Raw genomic sequence first — 21,027 nt, 5'->3', positions numbered from 1 at the left:
AAGTTTACCAAACAAACCATTCGGAATTCCATCTTTTCCTCTCAACGTTAACTGAACAAGCTGCTTTTGTTTGAAATGTTGCAGTGGAAGTTGAGGTTTGCAATTATTTCAAAAGATTAAATGCAAAGCTCAAGCAAAAGATTGTGTTGCTGCGCAGCGGGCAATTCTGCGGCTTGGACAAAGACACTCTCAAAATGCTTGTGAATGGGAGAGAAAGGTTGTTTTGTGAGGAGTGGTAATGTGAAACACTTTTTAATAGCTACCAACACTCCCTCAACAAGTAAAGGGTGACTCACCAATACTTTTAGCTCCATATTATCACACAACAACAGCACACTGCCTGAAATTCTTGCCTAGTTTTAAGGGTAGATTTTAGCAATAGGTGATTTCCTCTCCTGCCTAATATTTTACACTACCATTCCACTCAACTATAAAAATTTCTATCTCCTTTACAGCAAAATTTATGACAGTTAAAGAATAGAGAGGAAAATGAACTTAAATCCTGAGGCAATATATCAATCCAAGGCTCGAGTAAATTTGTACAACAAATATAGCTCTCACTTTTAAAATTTGAGTATTTAAAATGAATTGATCACAGGTTAAATGAGGAGAAATGTGAAGAAAAAAGTAATAAAAATTTGTGATACCATGATGCCATCAGTGGTAGAGGTGAACAATAAAATTCAAATTAAAAAATTAACAACTTTTACTTGTAACTGATCACACTATCATAAGATTGCAATGACAGGTAGTGAATACCATTACAAATTGTGCACAAGTATAACCTAATTCTAACCATATACCTACAGTAAAACCATATAAAAACATTTTTCATTGGTCTGAGATTTTAAAACTTAAAATATAAAGCATATGAAACAAGAAATCAAAGCACTAGCAAATCCATTGAATCAAACGTGAGTGGTATAAAATTATACTTATAAAACACAAAAATGTATGGGTATTTTTAAATTGGATTCAATGGTATTAATTACAAATCCTCACTTCTTCAATTGTAAATGCATGAGAGACAGATTTTTAAAAATAAAAATATCACCAAGTTCCCACAAAAACTACATTAAAGCATGTATTTTCCTTTCACCATAATGTATGATTGAATTGTACATGAATGATCTGTCACATGGCAGCTACACAGTAAGAAAAATATCTTTCCTTTTTCAAAATGTTCTTTCAAATGAAAAACAAACTACAAATGAAATAAATGTCACAGATCTTGCACACTAAACACACACAATTAAGAGTGATATCAATGAAGTGCTCAAAGTCAATTATGTATGTTGTTTCCTATCACGAGAGAGAAAGTTCACACACCAGTTTAATGAGGCTGTGAGGCACTTGCGTGTGTACACTGTTTATTGTCATTATGAGTGTCATTTAAGTTCTTAGAATTATTCATTTTTCAAGAATAGCTATACTCTTCTTTTTATGCTAATTGGCAATTCCATCTCTCCATTCTATCATCCAACACATAATACAGAGCAGAGGTACATATGCAAAAACCAGGCATATTCCGCCAGGGTACATGCAAGAGAGGCAAGCTCAGGGATACCCAAATGAATTTGAAGAATATTTCCATGAGTCCTGGCTGCCAAAATTTCCTCTCATCACACTAGGGCCAAACAATGCAACCCCTGACTGTCTTCTTCCACAAATGAGCATGCTAGAGGTGTTTACTCCACAGTTGGTTCACAATATTTTAAGTCTGTTGGGCTCAGTTTCAACCAATATAGGGTACCAGTCAAGGATTGATTCTACCAGCTTGCAGGCCTCTGATATCATCTTGATTAAAATTATTTTTTGTATAAATATATTCTAGTATTGAAATTTAGATCCAATAGATAAACAGAAATACGGAGAGTATCACAGGTTAAGAGTAACAAAAAGATAATCAAGGAACATGTGCACTTGATCCCTTTGATTCTAGTATTTTGCAAAAGCAAGAGGTAACATAGTAGGTATGCTATAGAAGAAGCGAATAAATAGTTTCCATAAACTTAGGTAGCAAATCGTCGGACACATAAAAAAATGCAAATTTTTAATACTGAAAATGCTTCTCATATGATGCCTAATTAAAGACCTGAGTGCAAGAGCCAGATAACGATCAATTTTTGCAAAAATGATATTTCCAAAAACACATGACGCCCCTCCCTCCCTTCGCCAGCAGACGTTATTATTTCCAAAAATGAGTTCCAAACGAGTTCAGAAGACATTGTGTAACACTTACATTCTACTCTGTGAATGCAAGAACCATTATTTTTTCTCATTTTTCTCTAAACTTCTCCTTTGGTTATTATCTGGTTCTTCCATTCATACCTTCAATAATACACTAATTTGCGACCTCTTGCCACAAATATGCAATAACAATTTTCCTTTCTTAACCGGTAACTATAACAGACCATAAAATAGGAACCACAAAATAAATTACATCCTTAACACTTTATATGAATTTTAGGAAAAAAATTGTGGTATGATTACAGATCTTTGACTATATTTACTCCATCATTTTCCATTAAATATTCAGGTAATGAATTGGCAGCACACCGGAAACCTAGATTGCCAGCAGAGCTATCAGGAGTGTTCTGACTTCGAGCAGCACATCTGTACCTGTAGCAATAACTTTTATGGCAAAGGTAAGACCCCCCTTTTTTCACTCTATCAGTTCCTGTTCCTGGCCCTTTCTGAAATAAAATACACACCATAAGAGCCCAGATAAAACACATTTAGTATGTAAAGATAAATTGCAAGGATGGGTCGGTTTGCTTTTTCTAACACTGGTTCCAATGTTTCTTAAGCTTAGAACCAGAATTGGAACTGAAGAATAAAAGAAACAATACCAAAATAATTCATAACAAATTTTAAAACTCCCTTAGGAAATAGGTAATACAACTGAAATAATTTCAGTGACTTCAGCGATACAATCACCATATTGAATATAACAACTACAGTAAAATTACAATAAAACGAGTGCTGAAGATGTGCATAAAATCACTCCATATAATTCTAATTCATTGTTGGCAGCGTCCATAAAGAAATCCCAACTTTTTCAAGTTCTTCAGGATTCATAATAGCCTTCTATTTTCATCCAGACTTTTCTCTGAGTTTAAATCAATGACGAAGCTGTCATATATAAGAATTTAAGGAAAAATGTTGCAAGGTAGGTATATCTACACACTGACCTACAAGCCACCTCAATACGAATGTGGTAGGACAAAAGCACATTACAAAGAAAAGAAGGTGTGCATTGAAGATATTTGACAACTGACTCTCAACTTGGATCTATTTAATACCTGCATTGTATTTTGCCAAAAGGATAATTTAAGGAATTCATTCCTTTCATCCATTTGGGAAAATATCTCTTATTTTATTGTTTCTGTCAGACTAAGAAACTACACAAGGTTTTAATACATATTATCTGGATAGCTCTCTAAGTTACCTGTTCTTAATAGCTCAAGCAATCTAAGCAGAGAACGTAGACTCCCGAATCTCTAGTGGCTACCAGACTAACTCCCAGTAGTTTATGACCAGTATGTATGGCATTCCTTTGTACAGTGGAACCCCAATCTATCGTTCCCGCATTGATCGTTTTCCCGCATTCATCATTCGCTGTTCCTGGTCCCAAATAAAGTTCCATAAAGGCTATGTAATTTTTTCCTGCATCCTTCGTTCCCCAAGGTAATCGTTTTCCTGCATTGATCGTTTGAAGATCGCTGTCCCATCGTATATTTTCCCGCATCCATCTTTTGACAAAAATGAGACGAAGTGTTTACCATGTGTCTAATGGTTAATAATGACAGGCAATTAGTTTGAATCTTCACCAGGAGATGAAACTACCATAGAGAGAAACTCAATGCCGTGGGATAATAACATTAGCACATTTCCCAAGATCCGCTATCCCCCTCCATTCAGCACTCACCTCCCCCACTTTGACGCTGTCCTCTTCTCCAAAATCAAACAAAAGGCCCCAGCTCGTGCAGGGATCGTATTACATAGACCTTAGCTTCGAAAAAAATATCAAGTTACACGAGAACAATAGAAACGTGTTTCACATCCCCCCTTTTCTCACCCACTGACCTTTTTTAGCCTACCCCTGCTTCAAAGTTCCCAGTTTCTGGAGGTCAACTGCTGCATGAATCACTTATTAGCCCAAAAGGTGTCTAGCAATGAATTTCGGCAATTGGTATTACACTTTTGTAAGATTGAAATATTTGTAATGTGCATGTAATTCAAAAAAGAATGAGACCAAACATGATGTATTTCTAACGTTATTTAAGCATTTAAAGCAAGGAAATAGTTGGAAAAATACAACGATGATTTCTGGCGAGACTCGATATCCTCGAAGCTGGACTTCTCAGCAGTTAATGTGGCATTTTTCCGAAAACAGGATAGCAGGTTATTATCAGTTATCAATTTATGAGTTATACTATAAGTCTCGCTTGACAGAGCTCATCACGAAGGGATATTTTCTCAGGCTATTTTGTTTCTCCCTACTAACAATCCGAATTCATCTGCTCATCTGGCACTATGCTAATTAGAAAAAAATTGGGTAAGTTGCCTTCTATTTAGGACAAAAAATTTCATGCCGCAGTCATATGGTCATGCTTCACCCTCTGCAGTATGTTCTGTGTAAGACGTACACTATAGCATCAGTTCCGAACTCCACCTCGCACGAGTGGTTCCGTACTTTCCAGGGTAGGATGACTTCAAACTAGCAAGTATTAACAGTGTGGGTTTGATAAAGTCAGGTTTCATCTTCATTAGTTTTATTTTTATACGTCTTTGAACCATCGCCCTTCCGAAGAAACAAGTGAGTACTTTAAAACATGTACTGAAAATAATTGAATATGAAGAAAAGCATCCTGGATAGAAGCCCGTGAATATTTGAGAACGCCTCGGGCTGACCGCAAGCACATGACGGTAGGGGTGGGGGGGTTAGAGCGAGCTACCTGGTGAAAACAATAAGTGGGATGAAGCCAAGGATCAGGTGGGCATGCTGCTGACGATTAACACAACATCGTTTACACTTTACACATTGCCTTAATTACACGAAAAATATATTTATTAGACAGGAACATTACAAATAATTGATTATTTTTGGCCTATGTGAGCCATCTCACAACCATTCACTGGGCCGGCGAAAGCGTTTTAGGCATAATATGCATGTTGTTCTCGTGAATACCTGTACTGGAAATGGCATTTCATGGATAAGAACTTTTACATCAGGGAGAAATCCATATTAGCAGGGTAAATGCCGAGTGGAGAGCAAACTTTATTAGCAAAGTGGCGTGTTCCTTTAGGATATTTGAAAGAGATATTTGTCGAATCAACAATATGACCTAAATGTCTCGATAAAGTACTAGCATTCCTGTAATTGGCTAAAATCTTGTTTGAATCCTTTTAACGAATTTCATAATTACGTGCAAAAATCCTTTGTTTCCTGGGACTTATGCAACCTAGCCAAACATTCCCGCACTCATCGTTTTTTTTCGTCTATCACCCTGAAAAATTGATAGATCGAGGTTCCCCTATACTATGTTACATTCACAAATAGTCTATCTAAGCCAGAGAGAAAAAAAAGTGATCCATGAAATAAGGCCAAGTAGTGCCAAGTTGGCACTAACCCATACCACCCAGCCAGGATAGCAACAAATACTACGGTCAAAAACTCTAAAAATGGCTAATAGCCTGCAAATTGAACATCTAAGGAGCATTCACAGTTATGGGAAAATTCCATAGATCATGGCTCTTGAAAACACCCATTATTCTGATGCAATATCTCTTTCATCTGCAACTAGCTTCATGGCCGTCCCCAGGCAAGGAAATAGGTGGAGGGGATGCAGATCAGTAAATTGTAGGGGAGGATATTAGGTTTCATTTATTTGCCACAATGATGCCTTACCATGGTGAAAAATGCATCTCACAATCACCCTGCAATCAATGTTAAGTGTTGAGTTATCTTGAGAGTTATACATCCCGGACAGCATAAGCAGTGAAATGGACTCAAGGTGCATGATTTCCCCATACTTTTCTGATCAACCAAACAACACTCGCTATGGAGCTACCAATAATATCGACCGTAATCATTATAACACAGTTCGACAATTAAATAATAAAACTTATTACTTAAAGTTACTTAATAAAACGCATAATATTGATTAAAAAGAGTAACCCAAATATGAACTATAATGCAATCCAATGCTTACTGGATTTTTAGCGATGGTGCCAGCTTTGTGACGAGTTTGCCACCAATCTTGTGTCCACTCCCAAACATTTCCAATCATATTGTGCAAACCACTCTTGGTCTGCAAAAAGGTGTTCACAGGAGCTGTGCCCACATAGCCATCATCTCCATTGTCTTTATTTGGAAAATCACCTTGCCAAATATTCATTCTGAAAAACAAGATTGGTTGTATACAATTAAACTCAGATGAGATACTGTGAAATCAGTTATTCGACACCTTACCACAAAGTACTTTAATTGAAAAAGTCAGTATGGAGCATGAATTACCGTGTATGTCTGAATATAGTCCCCCCTTTTTTTTTCCAAAAATGCCTATGGTAAAAGTAAAGGGGGGGACTACATTCAAATGCATTTTTTTTAACTTTTCCCGAAACTGAAGCCTCAAAATTAGGGGGGGGGACTATATTCAGAGGGGGACTATATTCAGAGGGGGACTATATTCAGAGGGGGACTATATTCGGAGAAATACGACATTTTCAATTACAATTTAACTAGTGGGGTGGATTTGATTATGTTTGAGCATTGACTTGCAAGGCATATCACAGAGAAGATAAATGAGAGGATTTCATATGAATATAGTTTAAACTAAATTTTACACTGAAGTTGAACCTTGATGGCACTTTTGAGGAAACTTGTTTTTGCTGGGGCAAGTCTATTTTGATGAGGTTAGAAAAGCAAGTAAGCTAAATAATCTAGCAAGAGAACATGCTCTTTCAAGACTTCTCGTTGAAGCCTTAAGTAAAGATCAACATTTGCATTACACTCTAAGCACCCTACCCCATGGCCACTGCCCTCTCCACTCAAAGCCATCAGCATGTAAAGAGCCAGGATTGTAGCCAAGATATAACTGACCAATTTTGCAAAATACGGACCAATAACAATGAAAATTTTGACTCCTTTCATCCTGTAGTTCAACCAAATCTTACGCACAAATATTAAATTACACCACTAAATCAAAAAATATAGCGTGCTTGGGACAAATGCAATTCTTACCTTAGCAATTTGGAAGATTAAGAGCTCTGTGCGCAAAAAAACGGGAACAGACCACATCTTCCGCCAACATTCGTCAAGGGCACTTTATGCATCACATACAGTGGCGTAACTAGCAATATGCCAAGGAGGGGGATGGGATGGCGAACCCTTCCCCTTCACCAAGGCAAAATTTGGTAAAATTTTTGAAAAATGGCATGCCTGTAAATACATTTTACATCATTTTGGCACTAAAAATTTAACTTTAAGCAGATGTAGTTATTATATGTCAAAACTAGACATCAGTTCTAAATTATTTTTTTTACTTCTATGTGGGCTTGGGGGGGGGGGGGGGGGGGAAGGGGATGTATCCCCTCACCCCCCCTCATTGTTATGCCACTGATCACATACATATATTGCAGTCAGTTTAAAATTGGAATTTGCAGTTACGCATGCAACCACCCTTTTGGATGTCTTAGAGTGGTCTAAGGTTTTTTCATCTGGGGATGGATTCTGAAATCTTTATGGTCACACCACTCAAACCAGTACATACATTTTTACTTGCATGGCTTGATCTGCACCAAAATATTAAATAGTTAGAAACTTTTAAATTAGTCTTCCAAGTCAGTTTTAAATTAGTCTTCGACTAGACTTTTAAATTAGTCTTAGAACCCTACTGAGACCACATTGGCTGAGATTGAATCAACCAAATAACTAATTTTCTTTCTCAAAATTGAAATTAATAAATATTTTAAAGATAAGATGTTAAATTTTAATTCTTCTTATAAGTTGTAGTTATGTTAAATATGCAGGCACCAATATTTTTAATATTAGTTTTCATTGATATCTTTTTTTTTAATTTCTCATGCAGAGGACACTGCTTGGAACTTTAAATTACGCACTTTGTATTTAGAATAAAGAGTATGTCTGAATAAGATTAGACAATATTTAAGTAAGAAGTTTACCTATGCTTATTTCCTGGGTTGAGAGCATTACCCCAGGGAAAAAGGCGATCTTTCAAGCCATCTTGGCAAGCCTTCTCCCATTCTGCTTCAGTGGGAAGTCTTTTGCCAGCCCATTCACAATATTTTGAGGCATCATTCCAGGAGACATGAATGACAGGGTGGTCCATTCTATCTGAATATTGAAAATAAAATGCATGAGTGACAAATGCTCATAAATTATTTTATTCCTCACTGACTAACCTTTATAAAATCGCTACTTTCAATTAAAGACAAATAAGAAATGTTGAAAGCATACTAATGCTTATTTCAAAATACAAAATAAAAAGACTATGGTCCTTGGAGTTAAATCTATTATTTTCACACTAGAATTACATCAATAATATAACAGAGATTGGATTAAAGCATGGCCATAATATGTAGCAAGATTAATAAAAACATCGCATACCAGTAAATCACAGCACATCATAACAGATATAATTTTCCCAAATTAGAGGTGGGCACCCCATTTATCTACTACATACCAATGCAAGGGCAGTAGCAGACACAAAAAAAACTATATCAAAAGATATCTTGGGCTACCTATACTTTTATATTAATGAAAAATAATCAAGTCACAAGCAAAGTTCAAGAAAGTTTTATTTGAACTGATTGTACACATATACAAGACAAGTTCATCTTTTGATATAAAAAATTTACAATTTTGGTTCTGCAATGAGAGCCAAAATGGGCAGCCCCATAAGGGGGTGCCCCCCTATATGTATCTGCCATTGTAAAAGGGCCTTGAAATGGAACAAAGACGACTATTTGAGAATTAAAATTCATATTATTATGTTATTAACATTAAAACTATAATAATGTTAAAATCAGTATTAATAACAATTTTTCTGAAAGTCTGAGAAAAGCTATACATATTTGTCTAATCATCCACACATGAGAATGTGTCATTATAGCTTAATACCATTAGGATGATGAAAGAGGGTATGTACTCAGGATTATTTTAATGGAGAGGGGAAACATGCAGAATCACTTTCTTGCTCGGCAAAAATTACAATCTGTTCAATGAATGGTAGTTCAGTAACTAAATAGTAGTGGACCAGAAAATAGAGAAATTGGTCAGTTATGCATAAATTATTGTTTTTTCTAGAGAGTTTTCATACTTCGTTTAGAAATCTAACATAAGTAGCTCTAATGATGTATTAATTAGGATTGCTGCATAGGATACATGACCACGAGACAATCTCATGGAAAAAGGATGGAATAGTCTCTAATCTGCTTCCAGGGAATATGATTGGTATTCCAGTAAATGACAACATTTTAGGAAAAGCATAATGCTGTATGATATTGCAATAAAATGATAGTCAAATGTCTGAGGTCTTTCTTCATAATAGTTGGAGCTTGGACTATAAGACCCTGTAAGCGATATTACCAATTATGCATGTGAGCTCAGAAATTGGTAGAGAAAGTTTCTACCAAAGAAGTCGACACAAACCAGTCTCTCATTCTCAAGTAAACAACAGGCTAGAAAGTCGCCGACTCAAATTTCTTCGCTTTGTTGGGAAAACTACACACTCATGGCGACTCTTAAACTGGCAGAAGCCTCTGCAGTGAGGAATTCTTTGTAGCAATTGTATTTTGGAATACTGAGATAGGTAGAAACATCACTGCCAGCAAAAATACATCTACTCCCAGGTAAACCTCAGTGTAAATTTATTCAGTGGATGAGAAATAAATTGAATACATAGCATTGTATGTACTTCAGACCTCTTTTTCAATTGGTAGACCAATGAATACTTCGTAAAATCATCAATAAATGTGAAAAAGTATTTTGCTCCATTCAAAGTCTTAGTTTTGAATGGACCTGACACATCTGAATGCATTCTATCCAGGACCTTACTTGTGTCTTCTACACCTTTACATGGAAATTTTAACCTCTCCATTTTTCCTGCATTACAAGCATCACAATCAAAGTGATCAATTCCTCATTTTTTATCCAAACAAATTTTCTTCATATCATCTTCACTCAGATGCCCTACTCTATCATGCCAAATTATGGTGGATACTATAGATGCTTTCTAAGCCTCTGAAATAATCTTGACATCCTCAATGCTGACTCCTCCCACTGTAGTGATATAGTATAAATTATTGACAAGCTGCCTTCAAGAAAACTTATTCATTATCTGATATCTCGTTTACATCTTGGTAGCACGAGAACTTCATTCCGTCATTGTCTAACACTCCTTGTAAGAGTAAATTATCCTTCAAGTCAAGGATGTACAGCACATCTGACAAATCAATATCAAACCAACCACATTTACTGGAGATCTATAATTCTATGGTACCAATTCCTCTGACTTCTAGAGCATATCCATCACCCACAACAACTTGACCAGTAATAGGACGAAGGTTTATGAATAAATCCTTCCTATAAGTCATGTGGTCTGAGGCTCCACCATCTAGTATTCACAATAGGGTAGTTTCCTTCATCAAAGAAAACGAAAGGCATTGATTGCGATTCGTTTCCCACCATTAGTGTATTCATAATATACAAATTATTTGGTTTTTGAAATACCGGTTTAGGTGAATGGCAATGGTCAAATTTTATCCTCATTTGAAAAAGGTCAGATTGGCGCCCATGCGATTCCACTCCACGTGACGTCACAGGGACCTAGTTTCTACACGAGAGGATAGGAGTTATACATCGTCTGAGGTTACCAATGCATACATGAGGCACAGAGCTAAGGGAAACATGTCTTAATAATCACCTATTAAAACTGGCTAAGGTCGGAAAGTTTTCTTCGTTTGATAAGGTATTAATAAACCTTTTTTAAGCCAAGCGCTACCAGCCAGCAAGGTACTCAGCTACCCGCTAGCATCCTGCGTCCTATCAGCGCTCAGAGCCTCGATCAAGGTCACCTCACGAGGCGGGAGGGGGAACCAGAAATGCGTCGCACGGACTTTTCCCCATCATTCCTACTTACGCGTTGCATTTTCGCGCGCTTGAAAATTTTCACTTTTCATTTAATCGCGAAAAATAGATATCATCATTTAAAAATCTAAAAGTGTGAAATTCGTACTCCAGGAGTAATAATCTTTCGATTAAGGCAATAAAAAAATAATAGGAAACTACCCTATTCCTCACCTCCTATACTTTTTTTGGTATTATGGTATTTTATCATGGTGAGTACACAAAGCTTTATATCCCCCAGTAACATCAGAAGCTCTGAGTCTTCCCCACTGAATTTCGTTTCTTGTCAGGGCTTTGGAAAGATAGATGTCCCACTATTCCACATTCATAACAGACACAAAGATGGCTTTTTCTTCCACCTTTACCCTTATTCTTTCCTTTCCCTTCAAATCTGTTCACACCATGCTCAGAAAACTCTGATTCCTTGGTGACCTTGTAAACCTGATGTGTACTGCTACTATCTTCTGATTTGAGCTCTTAATTCTCTCTTTGCCCGAATAACATCTGCTTTTCGACAAGCATATCACTCAATACTTCCCTTGAGGCTCATTTTCCTTTCCGCTAGCTCTGGACAAAAAACTTCCAGTCAGATGGAAGACCATTTAGATAAACATTAGCTAGCATGTCGTCATCAATCTCCATACCCCATTTCTTGATTTTCCTACAATAATTGTTTATTATGGCGACAAATAGATGAATACTCATCTCCTTAGTCTTGTGAGTGTTCCACATAGCTCGATTGAAGCTGCATAGCTCAGAGCCCCCATAACTCGTGCACATGGTCTCCAATGCTTCCCATGCTGCCTTAGCATTAACGCAGGCATCCACATGCTCAATAAAAGTCTTCTGAACATTGCAATAAATGAGTCCTAGACATGTGTAATTCAGCCTTTTCCTCCGTTTCACCTCATAATCCGGTGGATCAGCCGCGACTAACACACTGTTCTCTTCTATCGTCCATTATTAACATCCTTGGATGGCTTCAATACATTGAGTTTTTAAGAATAACCCTGCCATTCCTAATGTCCACTCGTGATAGTTCAGTCCCTCAAGTTTATCTGTCAGAGGCAATCACCCCTGGGTTGACTCGCTATCCATCATTTGATTTTGCCACCGTCCAGACATCATTCCTCTTTTTTTCTTGTTACAGAGTTAAAAATATTCAAGCCAGATTCTTTGTTAACTTGTACCCGAAGTTTATCACCATTTGCTCAAGCAAACGTCCTCTTTACCAACTTGCCTACTTCTCTACCAATATCCCTGCTAAGCCCATAACCTGATAAAAAAATATTATAGCAGCAATCCATAGACAAAGTCTTCGGGTAACTGGACTAGCTTCAGCTGTTAATTATGAAAAATAAAAATTAGGCCCCACTTGCTTCAGTTTTTATTCTCAACCATTAGTAAAGTAAACTTCAAACAAAGTAAATCAACAAAATCCTTAACAACCAACGTGAGATGACATCCTAAATGACAGTTGACAAATTAAAATACCTGAAACTTATATTCAACAAGATAAAAAAAAAATTTTAGTACTCTTTCGGGCACTTGATCAGAGAATGATTGAATGCATTATGGCCTTAGATTCATTAAAGTATAAAATCAACAAATTGTGATGAATACATGAATAACCTTTAGTGGATGAATCAGGTCCTTCAGGATGCCTCCAATCACAGCCTTTAACAGGAAGCCACCATGGAGCAGCAGCTACAGCTTGTGTAATACTAGATCGTGTCTTTTCACTCAGCAAGTTTTCAAACACAAAAGAATCACCGAACTTTTCAGCCTGAAAAATTGAAATGTAAGGCATATTCAGCGAATCAGACCTTACCATTAAATGTGTCTGTGGAATTCCTAAAATTGTGAATAAGCCTTCAAAAAACAAGTCGAAATAAGAGAACTTAACTCCTATTACCAAAACGTGAGAGATCTAAGGTCCAAAATGGTTCAAATGCAAACGGGGATTTATAGCTCTGTGTGAGATATTTTCATATTAACTGAAACCAGCTTAACTAAAGACATCAATGATTCAGAAATTGATTTCCCTCATTATAATCCCCGTGATCCAAGCACTAGCATAAAAAATAGAGGTGGCGGTTTAATGATTATCACGAAAAACCATGTAAAAGCTTCTCTAATTGAAACTGAAAATACAAACGTTGAGCAAATGTTTTTATCCGTCAATACTGCAAAAAATAATGTAGTAATAATCAATGTAGAGTAAATTCCACCAAAATCATCAAGTGAGGTAAGTTGATCAATCTGACTCATCGAAATTGCTGTGCATCAGTACCCTGACTGCAATCAAATTAAATCTTATTTGGTGATCACAATAAACCCACTGCAAGTTGGTGTGACAGCCTTTAGCATGATTCAAATGACCTCATCTGTAGTAGGATAGGGGAATCTTTTTCTTTCTGATATTTGTATCAATGCAACACTGTTCCAAATCACCATGGGAAATTTTTTGATCTAGTCTTCTCATCCCATCCAGAACAGTGACCAAAGAGGTTATCATACCCAAGGCATCAGCAATCTGTTACACAGTTCTCTTCTGTATTTTCTTATGCCCAACCCTCATGCCAAGTTTTGCCTGACTTCCCAAACACTGTACATATAAGTTCTCTTTCAATCTCAATAAAAGAGTTACAGCAGACTCCCGATTATCCGGCTGAAGTTTATCCGTGTTGCGGCTTATCCATGCATAAGTTTTACACTTCACACAGTTAAAACAATTACCGTATAAGCGCGTGTAAGAGGCGCACCTTTTTTCCCAGATATTGCAGCTGAAAATGGGGGTGCGCCTCTTACACAAACTTCTTATCTCCCCCCCCCTCCCCTTCACCGGTTGCAAGTTCAAGGGGAACTGAGTGGCCTTGGTTTTCAGCGTGAGTCAGTCATCTGAAACCCTGGGTCAAAATCAAGCGGCAGACAGGGGAGTTTCTCCCTTAGTGACGTATTTTTAAAATGCTCCTGTTTGAATTTCTTGTAGGATCGCGCCGTCACGTCGGTACCCCAGAGGTGAACATTGAAAAGATCGCGCGGGGTGATTCGCTCCGGAGCGCGCGCTAAATTTATTGCCACGAGTGGGCATCCCGCGGCATTTATACTGCATATAGTAATATTGGTGTCACAACCTGCGGTTGAAAAAATTCGAACGAGTGTGCTCATTGTTGGACTTAATGGTGGATAGAAGAAATCGGAAATGCTTATAAGTGAAGAGCGCTGAAGGAGAGGTCGAGGGGAAGAGGGCTCCCTCCCCTCCGTATTTCAAGCTACGAGCGAAGGAGCAAAGGAAGAACACGTCCGATCTTGCATGTGACGTCGTTGCCTTTAAAGCGAAGGGGCGAAGGCGCAGCAATGTGATATACGCAGTTTGCATTGCCTGAGTTTCCAGTCCGTCTCGTCTTGTTTGAATGCGCTTATGCTACGCTTGTTTCTTCCGAAATTGTGCTGTTTGGACTATGTTGAATATTAGTAGCCTTACTTTAGCTATAAATCTTTGTGTCAATCAATTAGAGCTCAAAAAACTTAAATGCTGTCAGATATTCGTCGCGTTAGGTCTAATTCTTTTTAGAACCTCGTGCATGTCATACAATTGCTGAAAGATATCGAGATATCTTCGAGCTCAGAAGGTGGCTCACGTAGCATTTGACCTCCAGAAACTCGGGGAATTGAACCTGGTAGACCGAAAAAGGTCAGTTGGTGGAATGGGGTAGGGATGAAACACGTTTCCATTGCTCCCCTGTAACTTGATATTTTCCTGTGGAGTCTCGGAAAGGAAAAAAACGGCAGAGGCATTAGCTGATGGAGAGCCGAGTGTAGTTTAGTTAGGCCCCTTGCACACACCGATTTTGGACGGCCGGTAAAATATTGGCCGATATTTTACCGGCGAAGCGATGCTTGCACACACGCCGGATTTTTACCGGTCAAACGATACGTTGCTAAGTTTTTGAGCCGGCGTCGGCGATCCACAGTGACAATAGCCGGCAGCTAACCGGCATTTTGCCGTTGCCGGCGTGTGGTCGGTACGTGTTCAAGCTCCAATGCTCTCCCATTGTTCACTATTGGAATGTGGACGGCCGATATTTTACCGGCCGTCCAAAATCGGTGCGTGTGCAAGGGGCCTTAAATCTACGACGTGGTTATTATCCTACGGCGCTGAGATTGCCCCGATTGTTGTTCAATCTCTTGGGAAAGCTCATGCCATTTGCCTGTCGTGTTTTGCCTTAAAATTTTCCACGGCTGCAATTCTATTGCAATACTCCTGCGACAGCTTTTAAACAAAATTGTTCGTGAGTAGGACAAGCAACGTAGAGCGATGGCGTATGCAAAGAGAGGATCGGAACTCTTTCTACTCCCTCTTATGCCGCCGCAGTTATCAAAATTTCCTCTTTCAAATAGTACTGAAAGAGGACATTTCGATAACTGTCGAAATTCCAGGCATAAATCTGCAACACCGCACGATAGGATAAAAAAAATGTCGCAAAATATTTTTTCTTTATAGCTTCGATCCTCAAAATAGGGGTGCGCCTCTTACACGTGTGCGCCTCTTACACGAGGTTATACGGTACCTAATTGGACGCAAAACCACCAATATATTTGCATTTTAACGCAAGGCTACAATGGGATTATTGCTTCCATTAAATCCTCTTTGAAAAAAGGAATTATTTCATTTACTTTCAGACAAGGAATTTTTCAAGTTAACTTGGACATCTGCTCTAGCATGCAGACAACGATCAGCGGCAGGAAAAAAATCTTGATTAATTTTAGAAGATTCTTCAATGGTTAACCAATCGCAAATAAAGAGAGATGTCTATAATTGTATATTTCATACTGCAAATGTACAATTATTACCGTAGCCTCGCATCTGGTTGAATACCACCCAAAAGAACAGGAGATTTCGTCGAAATCTGACATATTTACACAGTGACTAGTCAATGGTCGAACTGGAGAGGAAGGGAATAATAGAAGTGAAGGCAGTGAGGGAAGTGGAAGTAGAGATAGCATAAGTTATAGGTGGGCACTCGCCTTCATAGACAAATTGCCAATAATCCAGGTTTCCCACAATCGCTACTGCGCGATGGCATGATCGCGTGCCCATTACCTTCACGGAAGCTCCGTGTTCATTTTATATAAACGGTATGGAGCGTGATTGCGTTCAGTGATCCAGGATCCATGTCCCGAAGCAGCCTACCGGGCAACTTGCATGAGATGCGACTACGTAGGGTGGTGCCTGACATTGTAGTTTCTGATGTCACAAAGCAGTTTTGAAGCGTTTGTGCAAAACAATTTTCTGAATCCGTGATCTATCAGATACCGGTGCACGGTTTTCGGAAACCAGGTATTACATGGAGCAATAGGAATACGAGTAAAACCATGTTATCCGCTAAAAAGATTGCGGTTGGGGAAAGATGGCTCCAAATGATTCCAGAAAGGGATCTAAAATAACAGACAATGCTCAGAGTTTATAATTGATAGTTTGATTTGCCCTAAGTATGAAAATTACGAAAATTTACAGTGAAAGTTAGGATCATTTGTGTTTTTCGATTATTTGTGCCACCTATCCCCATCATTAGCCCGGATAATTAGGAGTATGCTGTTCTATTAAAGCTAAAATCATTGGACACATCTAAAGAATTGGGACATGACAACATCTATCCATTAATCGTCAAACATTGTAAATAAGATTAATGCCGTTTGCAATGAGCTGATGGCATGCATTAATTCAGCCTTCCTCCAACTGCTAAGAAAGCAATTTGCCATTATTTTTCCATATCATATGCTAAATAATTGAGTTAAATGCTGATTGTAGCCCTAAGAGTTCCAATAGTTTCCTCCCGAAGCATATCATTTTTATTTTTCACAATTTCATTTTTGAGAAACTACTATTTTTTTTCTTGCAATGAGAGATGCCATTACCAATTATGACTTGGGCTTTTTTGCCACAACAATAACTACTTTTAAGAACTTAGTTAAAACAACAGTTAGGTAAATGTTCAAGAGCATAATAATGATTGGTTTTTCCAAATTACCTTTCGGTGAGTCTAGGTGAATTTGTAATGTCACTTATGACTCCATTTATTTTTTTAAATGGCCTTTCTTATTGAGTCATGATTGTGTACTATTGCGTAGTGAAGTATATCTTGTCTTTGGTTTTCTCATTTTTCTATGATTGCATACTCTTACCGAATAGTGTTTACCTTGTCTTTCTTTTACATTATTGTATTGGTTTGTTTTTTATTTATTTTACTCTTGCAGTGGGTTTTATTGCCCATTAATAAACAATGTTGTTATTATAACTATTTTATAAGCTGGCTAAATGCTCATGAGATGGAAAAATCACCCTTAAGGCCCCTATGCATGGCGAATGACCATGCTGAATAATCATGCCAATGACATCTTTCGCCGTGTATAATGCAAAAATTTGCGAATGAACCGTCATGCGCATGATCATTCTGTGAAATTAGAACATGTTCTATATTGCTCCCATGATCCTGTGAATGATCATAGCGCCCTTCAAACACAAATTCTGATTTGCAACAAAGGAAATTAAAATTTATGATAAGTGTATTTTCCAGTATGGTCAAGTTACCCTATGAATGGCTTAATAAACTTTTTTTAAGCATCCATTTCTCTTCTGCCTTCCACACAAAAATTTTCAATACAAATTTAAGTTATTATAGAAGATTGGGGATCAGTTATTGACTTAAGTCACAGGATGAACCACAATAATTTATTGTCTTAACAAAGCTTAAAGTAGAATAAATTTATGCCCATGTTTCTTAGATGGTAATAATATGGAAAGAAATGCATTTTAGGTAGGCATCTTTTAAACCAATTTATGGCCAACAGTCATTCCAATACATTTAGTACTGTACTTATTTTAAAGTGGTTAGAGAACAGGGATGCGAACCAAGAAGTCTCAGGTTCAAATATTTTGTTATTGACTTGACTTTTATTTAACAGTTGCTGGATTTTCTCACTTTCAGAAACCAAATCAGGACTTCAAAGTTAATAAAAAGGATAACTATTACAGCATCAATCTGGCCTCGGTGAAAGTGGGGTTAACCCATGGTCTGCTGCACAAGAGGTCGTGGGTTTGAGTCCTGCCTCAGTAGGTTGCCCCAATCTAGGGCATGGATATTCCTGTAAGTTTCATTGTTAAGTTGAAAACCCTGACGTAAAAGGCAAATGGTGCTTTTTCGGTGGTTCAGGAATGAACAAATAAATCAATTAATCCTTAAGCTGCGGGAACTTTTTGTATTTTTGGGATGGTCGGGGAGAGTTAAGCTGCAATAGCGATCCCTACAGTGTGGAAAAGTGCACTTGGGCTCTACCCAGGTAGCAATAAAAATTTTGGGAAACTGAAGAAGGTAGTCGGGCAATGGTCCAATGTTTAAAAACGTTTTTCCACAGTTCATCGTACAAAATATATAAAAACGTTCACGCAGTCTAAGGGTTAAAGAGAAGTGAAAATCCATGTGGAAGTGGAAACAAAGTTGTGCTAAATGATGAGTGTCTTTGAAAGTGGTTACACAGTCCGTCAGCAGATTCACAAGCTGAGAAAGAGGTTACAAAGGCTGAGCAGAAACCAGCTAAGTACAGACCGATTACCTATCTGTGGGTGGCATGGAATATCTTTGAACCACAGATTTCTGCCTCCATTTAACTGGCCAATCTTTTAGAACAATGCATGAGTAACGTATAATTATAGATTTTAAAAGTGTTGTATTTGTTACCAAAATAAAAGGAAATGATCGCACATGATATTTATCGGATACAATCATTAAACTGTGAGATATATCATGCAATAAATACCGTTATCTCTCACGATTTTTATGACATGCTTCTCAAAGAGTATGTTTTACGTGAACTCCCAATGGATTTACATACACGAACAAACAATCTAGGTGTACCGTGAAGACCAATAAGGTAAATTTTCAGGCTATGTTGATAACATACGCAATCGAATTAGTCATCATCTTTACATAAAAAAATGATTGCATAAACAAAGAGTTTAACACCTGATCAGTGCAAAGTGGCATCAGTATAAACAGAAAAAGACAAAATATTTCGTCAGTAAAATAAAATTTGCGAACTACAATTAAGATACCTCAGTGGTGTAGCCTGTGTCGTTTACAAAATATTCGAACTGTAAGTTGCTAACTTCATGCACGTCGATGTAAAAGTCGTCAACATGAATTCTCCTCGCCGGCCCTTCTCCATCAACCACAAATATAGGTTTATCCGTGCCCATGGTGAAGACTCCACTTCTGATGCGAACCATTTTCGGAGTACTTCGCGGGTCTCCCTTAAGCACCTTGCGTTTACTTGCATTGAGATTCTTCATGTCCGATAAGTCATCTTGTTTGACGCACATTTGTCCACTTTCACGGTTTAAATTAGAGCAACCGCAGCTTCTATCCACTTTCGAAGACTCGGCGAAAAACACTTCATACCCCCGGAAATGATGAGAGCAATGCTCGCCAATTGTCATCAACAAAACCCAAGTTAATGAAAGAATATTCATTATGAAAGCTTCAAAAAAGGTTTTAATACAAAAAACACGACACAACTTAACCTTCGTCTTAACAACAAGCCCCAAGCATTACGTGGTGAGGTGTTTGAGCAACGTTTGATAGTTTAGAAAAATAGGTTTAGAAATCTGTTGAAATTTTGTGACTTTCCCCCCACTTTCCTCACTTTCGCCAGTAGAAATGCATTTGTTTTAAAACAGATTGACGTAAATGCTGTTTGTTTGGTAATTACGGAATTGTTACTGTCACAGCCAACACTTCAAATGTAAAGTAAAGAAGGTGGTACCCGCGTTACATTCCGGAAAGTCACTGGTGCGAGGTTATTGCGGTTACCGCATCAAGGAAGTTCTCCAGCAACCCGCCTAATCGTGATAAGGTCACTGCCAGTGAAGGAATGGATAATACGGGTGATAACACATGGGGGCATTTAGCCCCTACCTCTCATTTCGGATCTCCCACTGACTCATGTCATTTTAAATACTTGGAGAAGGTGGATGTTAAGTCCGAAAAGTATAGAGAATACACTCATGCCTCCCACTGCATGATCTACGCAAAACATGATTCTTGTGCTTTCGGTATTTACAAGTACCGTGCGGCGATTCTGGTAATCCTTAAGACCTCTAAAAATGCTTGGTATTTAAGTATGACCTATGAGTATTAAAAAACGCATTTCATTCTCAACAGATGCACATGCGGTTTGATGGCCTCATAGGATTTCCTGGAGGATTAGTTGACGACGGAGAGGACTTAGTTGATGCTGTAAATCGCGAGCTCAGGGAAGAAATGCAATTAGACACAACTAAATATTCCATCCAGGAAGAGCATCATATGGTTTCTCATGTACAGGAAAGCACGAAGCTTTGTGTTCACTTCTTCGCCAGAGAAATCGACTTAAAGGACTTATGTACCATTGAAGGGAACTGTTTAAAAGCCCCAGATTATGGAGAGGAGGTAATGCGTAATTTGCTAAAATCAAAAGCAGTACAAAATGTTCCCCAAAATTCTGTTTTCCTCTACTCGCCGCCGAAATTGGTAGTTACCATGTTACATTAGAGATATATTTCATTTATTCTAGGTTCTGGGGACTTTCCGTGTGCCTCTTTATACTATGGGGGACGGGCTAAGAGGATTTCCTGCATTTTTGAGCCACTCATTTATCGGAAATGCACGAGAGCAATTGCTGTTAACCTTAGAAAAGTTAGGGATTCTCAATTCTGAAGAAATATCAACAGCAGTCGCTAATAGTTTGGAGGTATCCAAGGAACGAAAGTAGAAATTGTTTGTGATATGTGTTAGAAGAAATAAATGATCTTATGTTCTTTATTCGCCGTT

The 21,027-nt window shown here is 37.8% G+C and overlaps 2 protein-coding genes across 2 annotated transcripts; one reads left to right on the top strand and one right to left on the bottom strand.

Moving 5' to 3' along the window:
• Window positions 1–688: 688 nt before the first annotated feature.
• Window positions 689–19,688, bottom strand: LOC124157840 (formylglycine-generating enzyme). Its single transcript, XM_046532881.1, has 5 exons — window positions 19,272–19,688; window positions 12,788–12,941; window positions 8,191–8,362; window positions 6,219–6,405; window positions 689–2,696 (listed from the first exon to the last, which is right to left on the bottom strand). The coding sequence occupies exons 1-5, from the start codon at window positions 19,686–19,688 to the stop codon at window positions 2,490–2,492; spliced, it is 1,137 nt and encodes a 378-aa protein (XP_046388837.1). The 3' UTR covers window positions 689–2,489.
• On the top strand, window positions 19,438–21,018 carry LOC124157848 (U8 snoRNA-decapping enzyme-like). Its single transcript, XM_046532895.1, has 3 exons — window positions 19,438–20,299; window positions 20,380–20,646; window positions 20,771–21,018. Exons 1-3 carry the CDS (start codon window positions 20,090–20,092, stop codon window positions 20,966–20,968), a joined length of 675 nt encoding a protein of 224 aa, XP_046388851.1. The 5' UTR covers window positions 19,438–20,089; the 3' UTR covers window positions 20,969–21,018.
• Window positions 21,019–21,027: the final 9 nt, after the last annotated feature.

The sequence above is a fragment of the Ischnura elegans genome, chromosome 1, assembly GCF_921293095.1.
Source record: "Ischnura elegans chromosome 1, ioIscEleg1.1, whole genome shotgun sequence".
Classification (NCBI taxonomy): Eukaryota; Metazoa; Arthropoda; class Insecta; order Odonata; family Coenagrionidae; genus Ischnura; species Ischnura elegans.
This window is presented reverse-complemented; position numbering and strand designations above follow the sequence as displayed.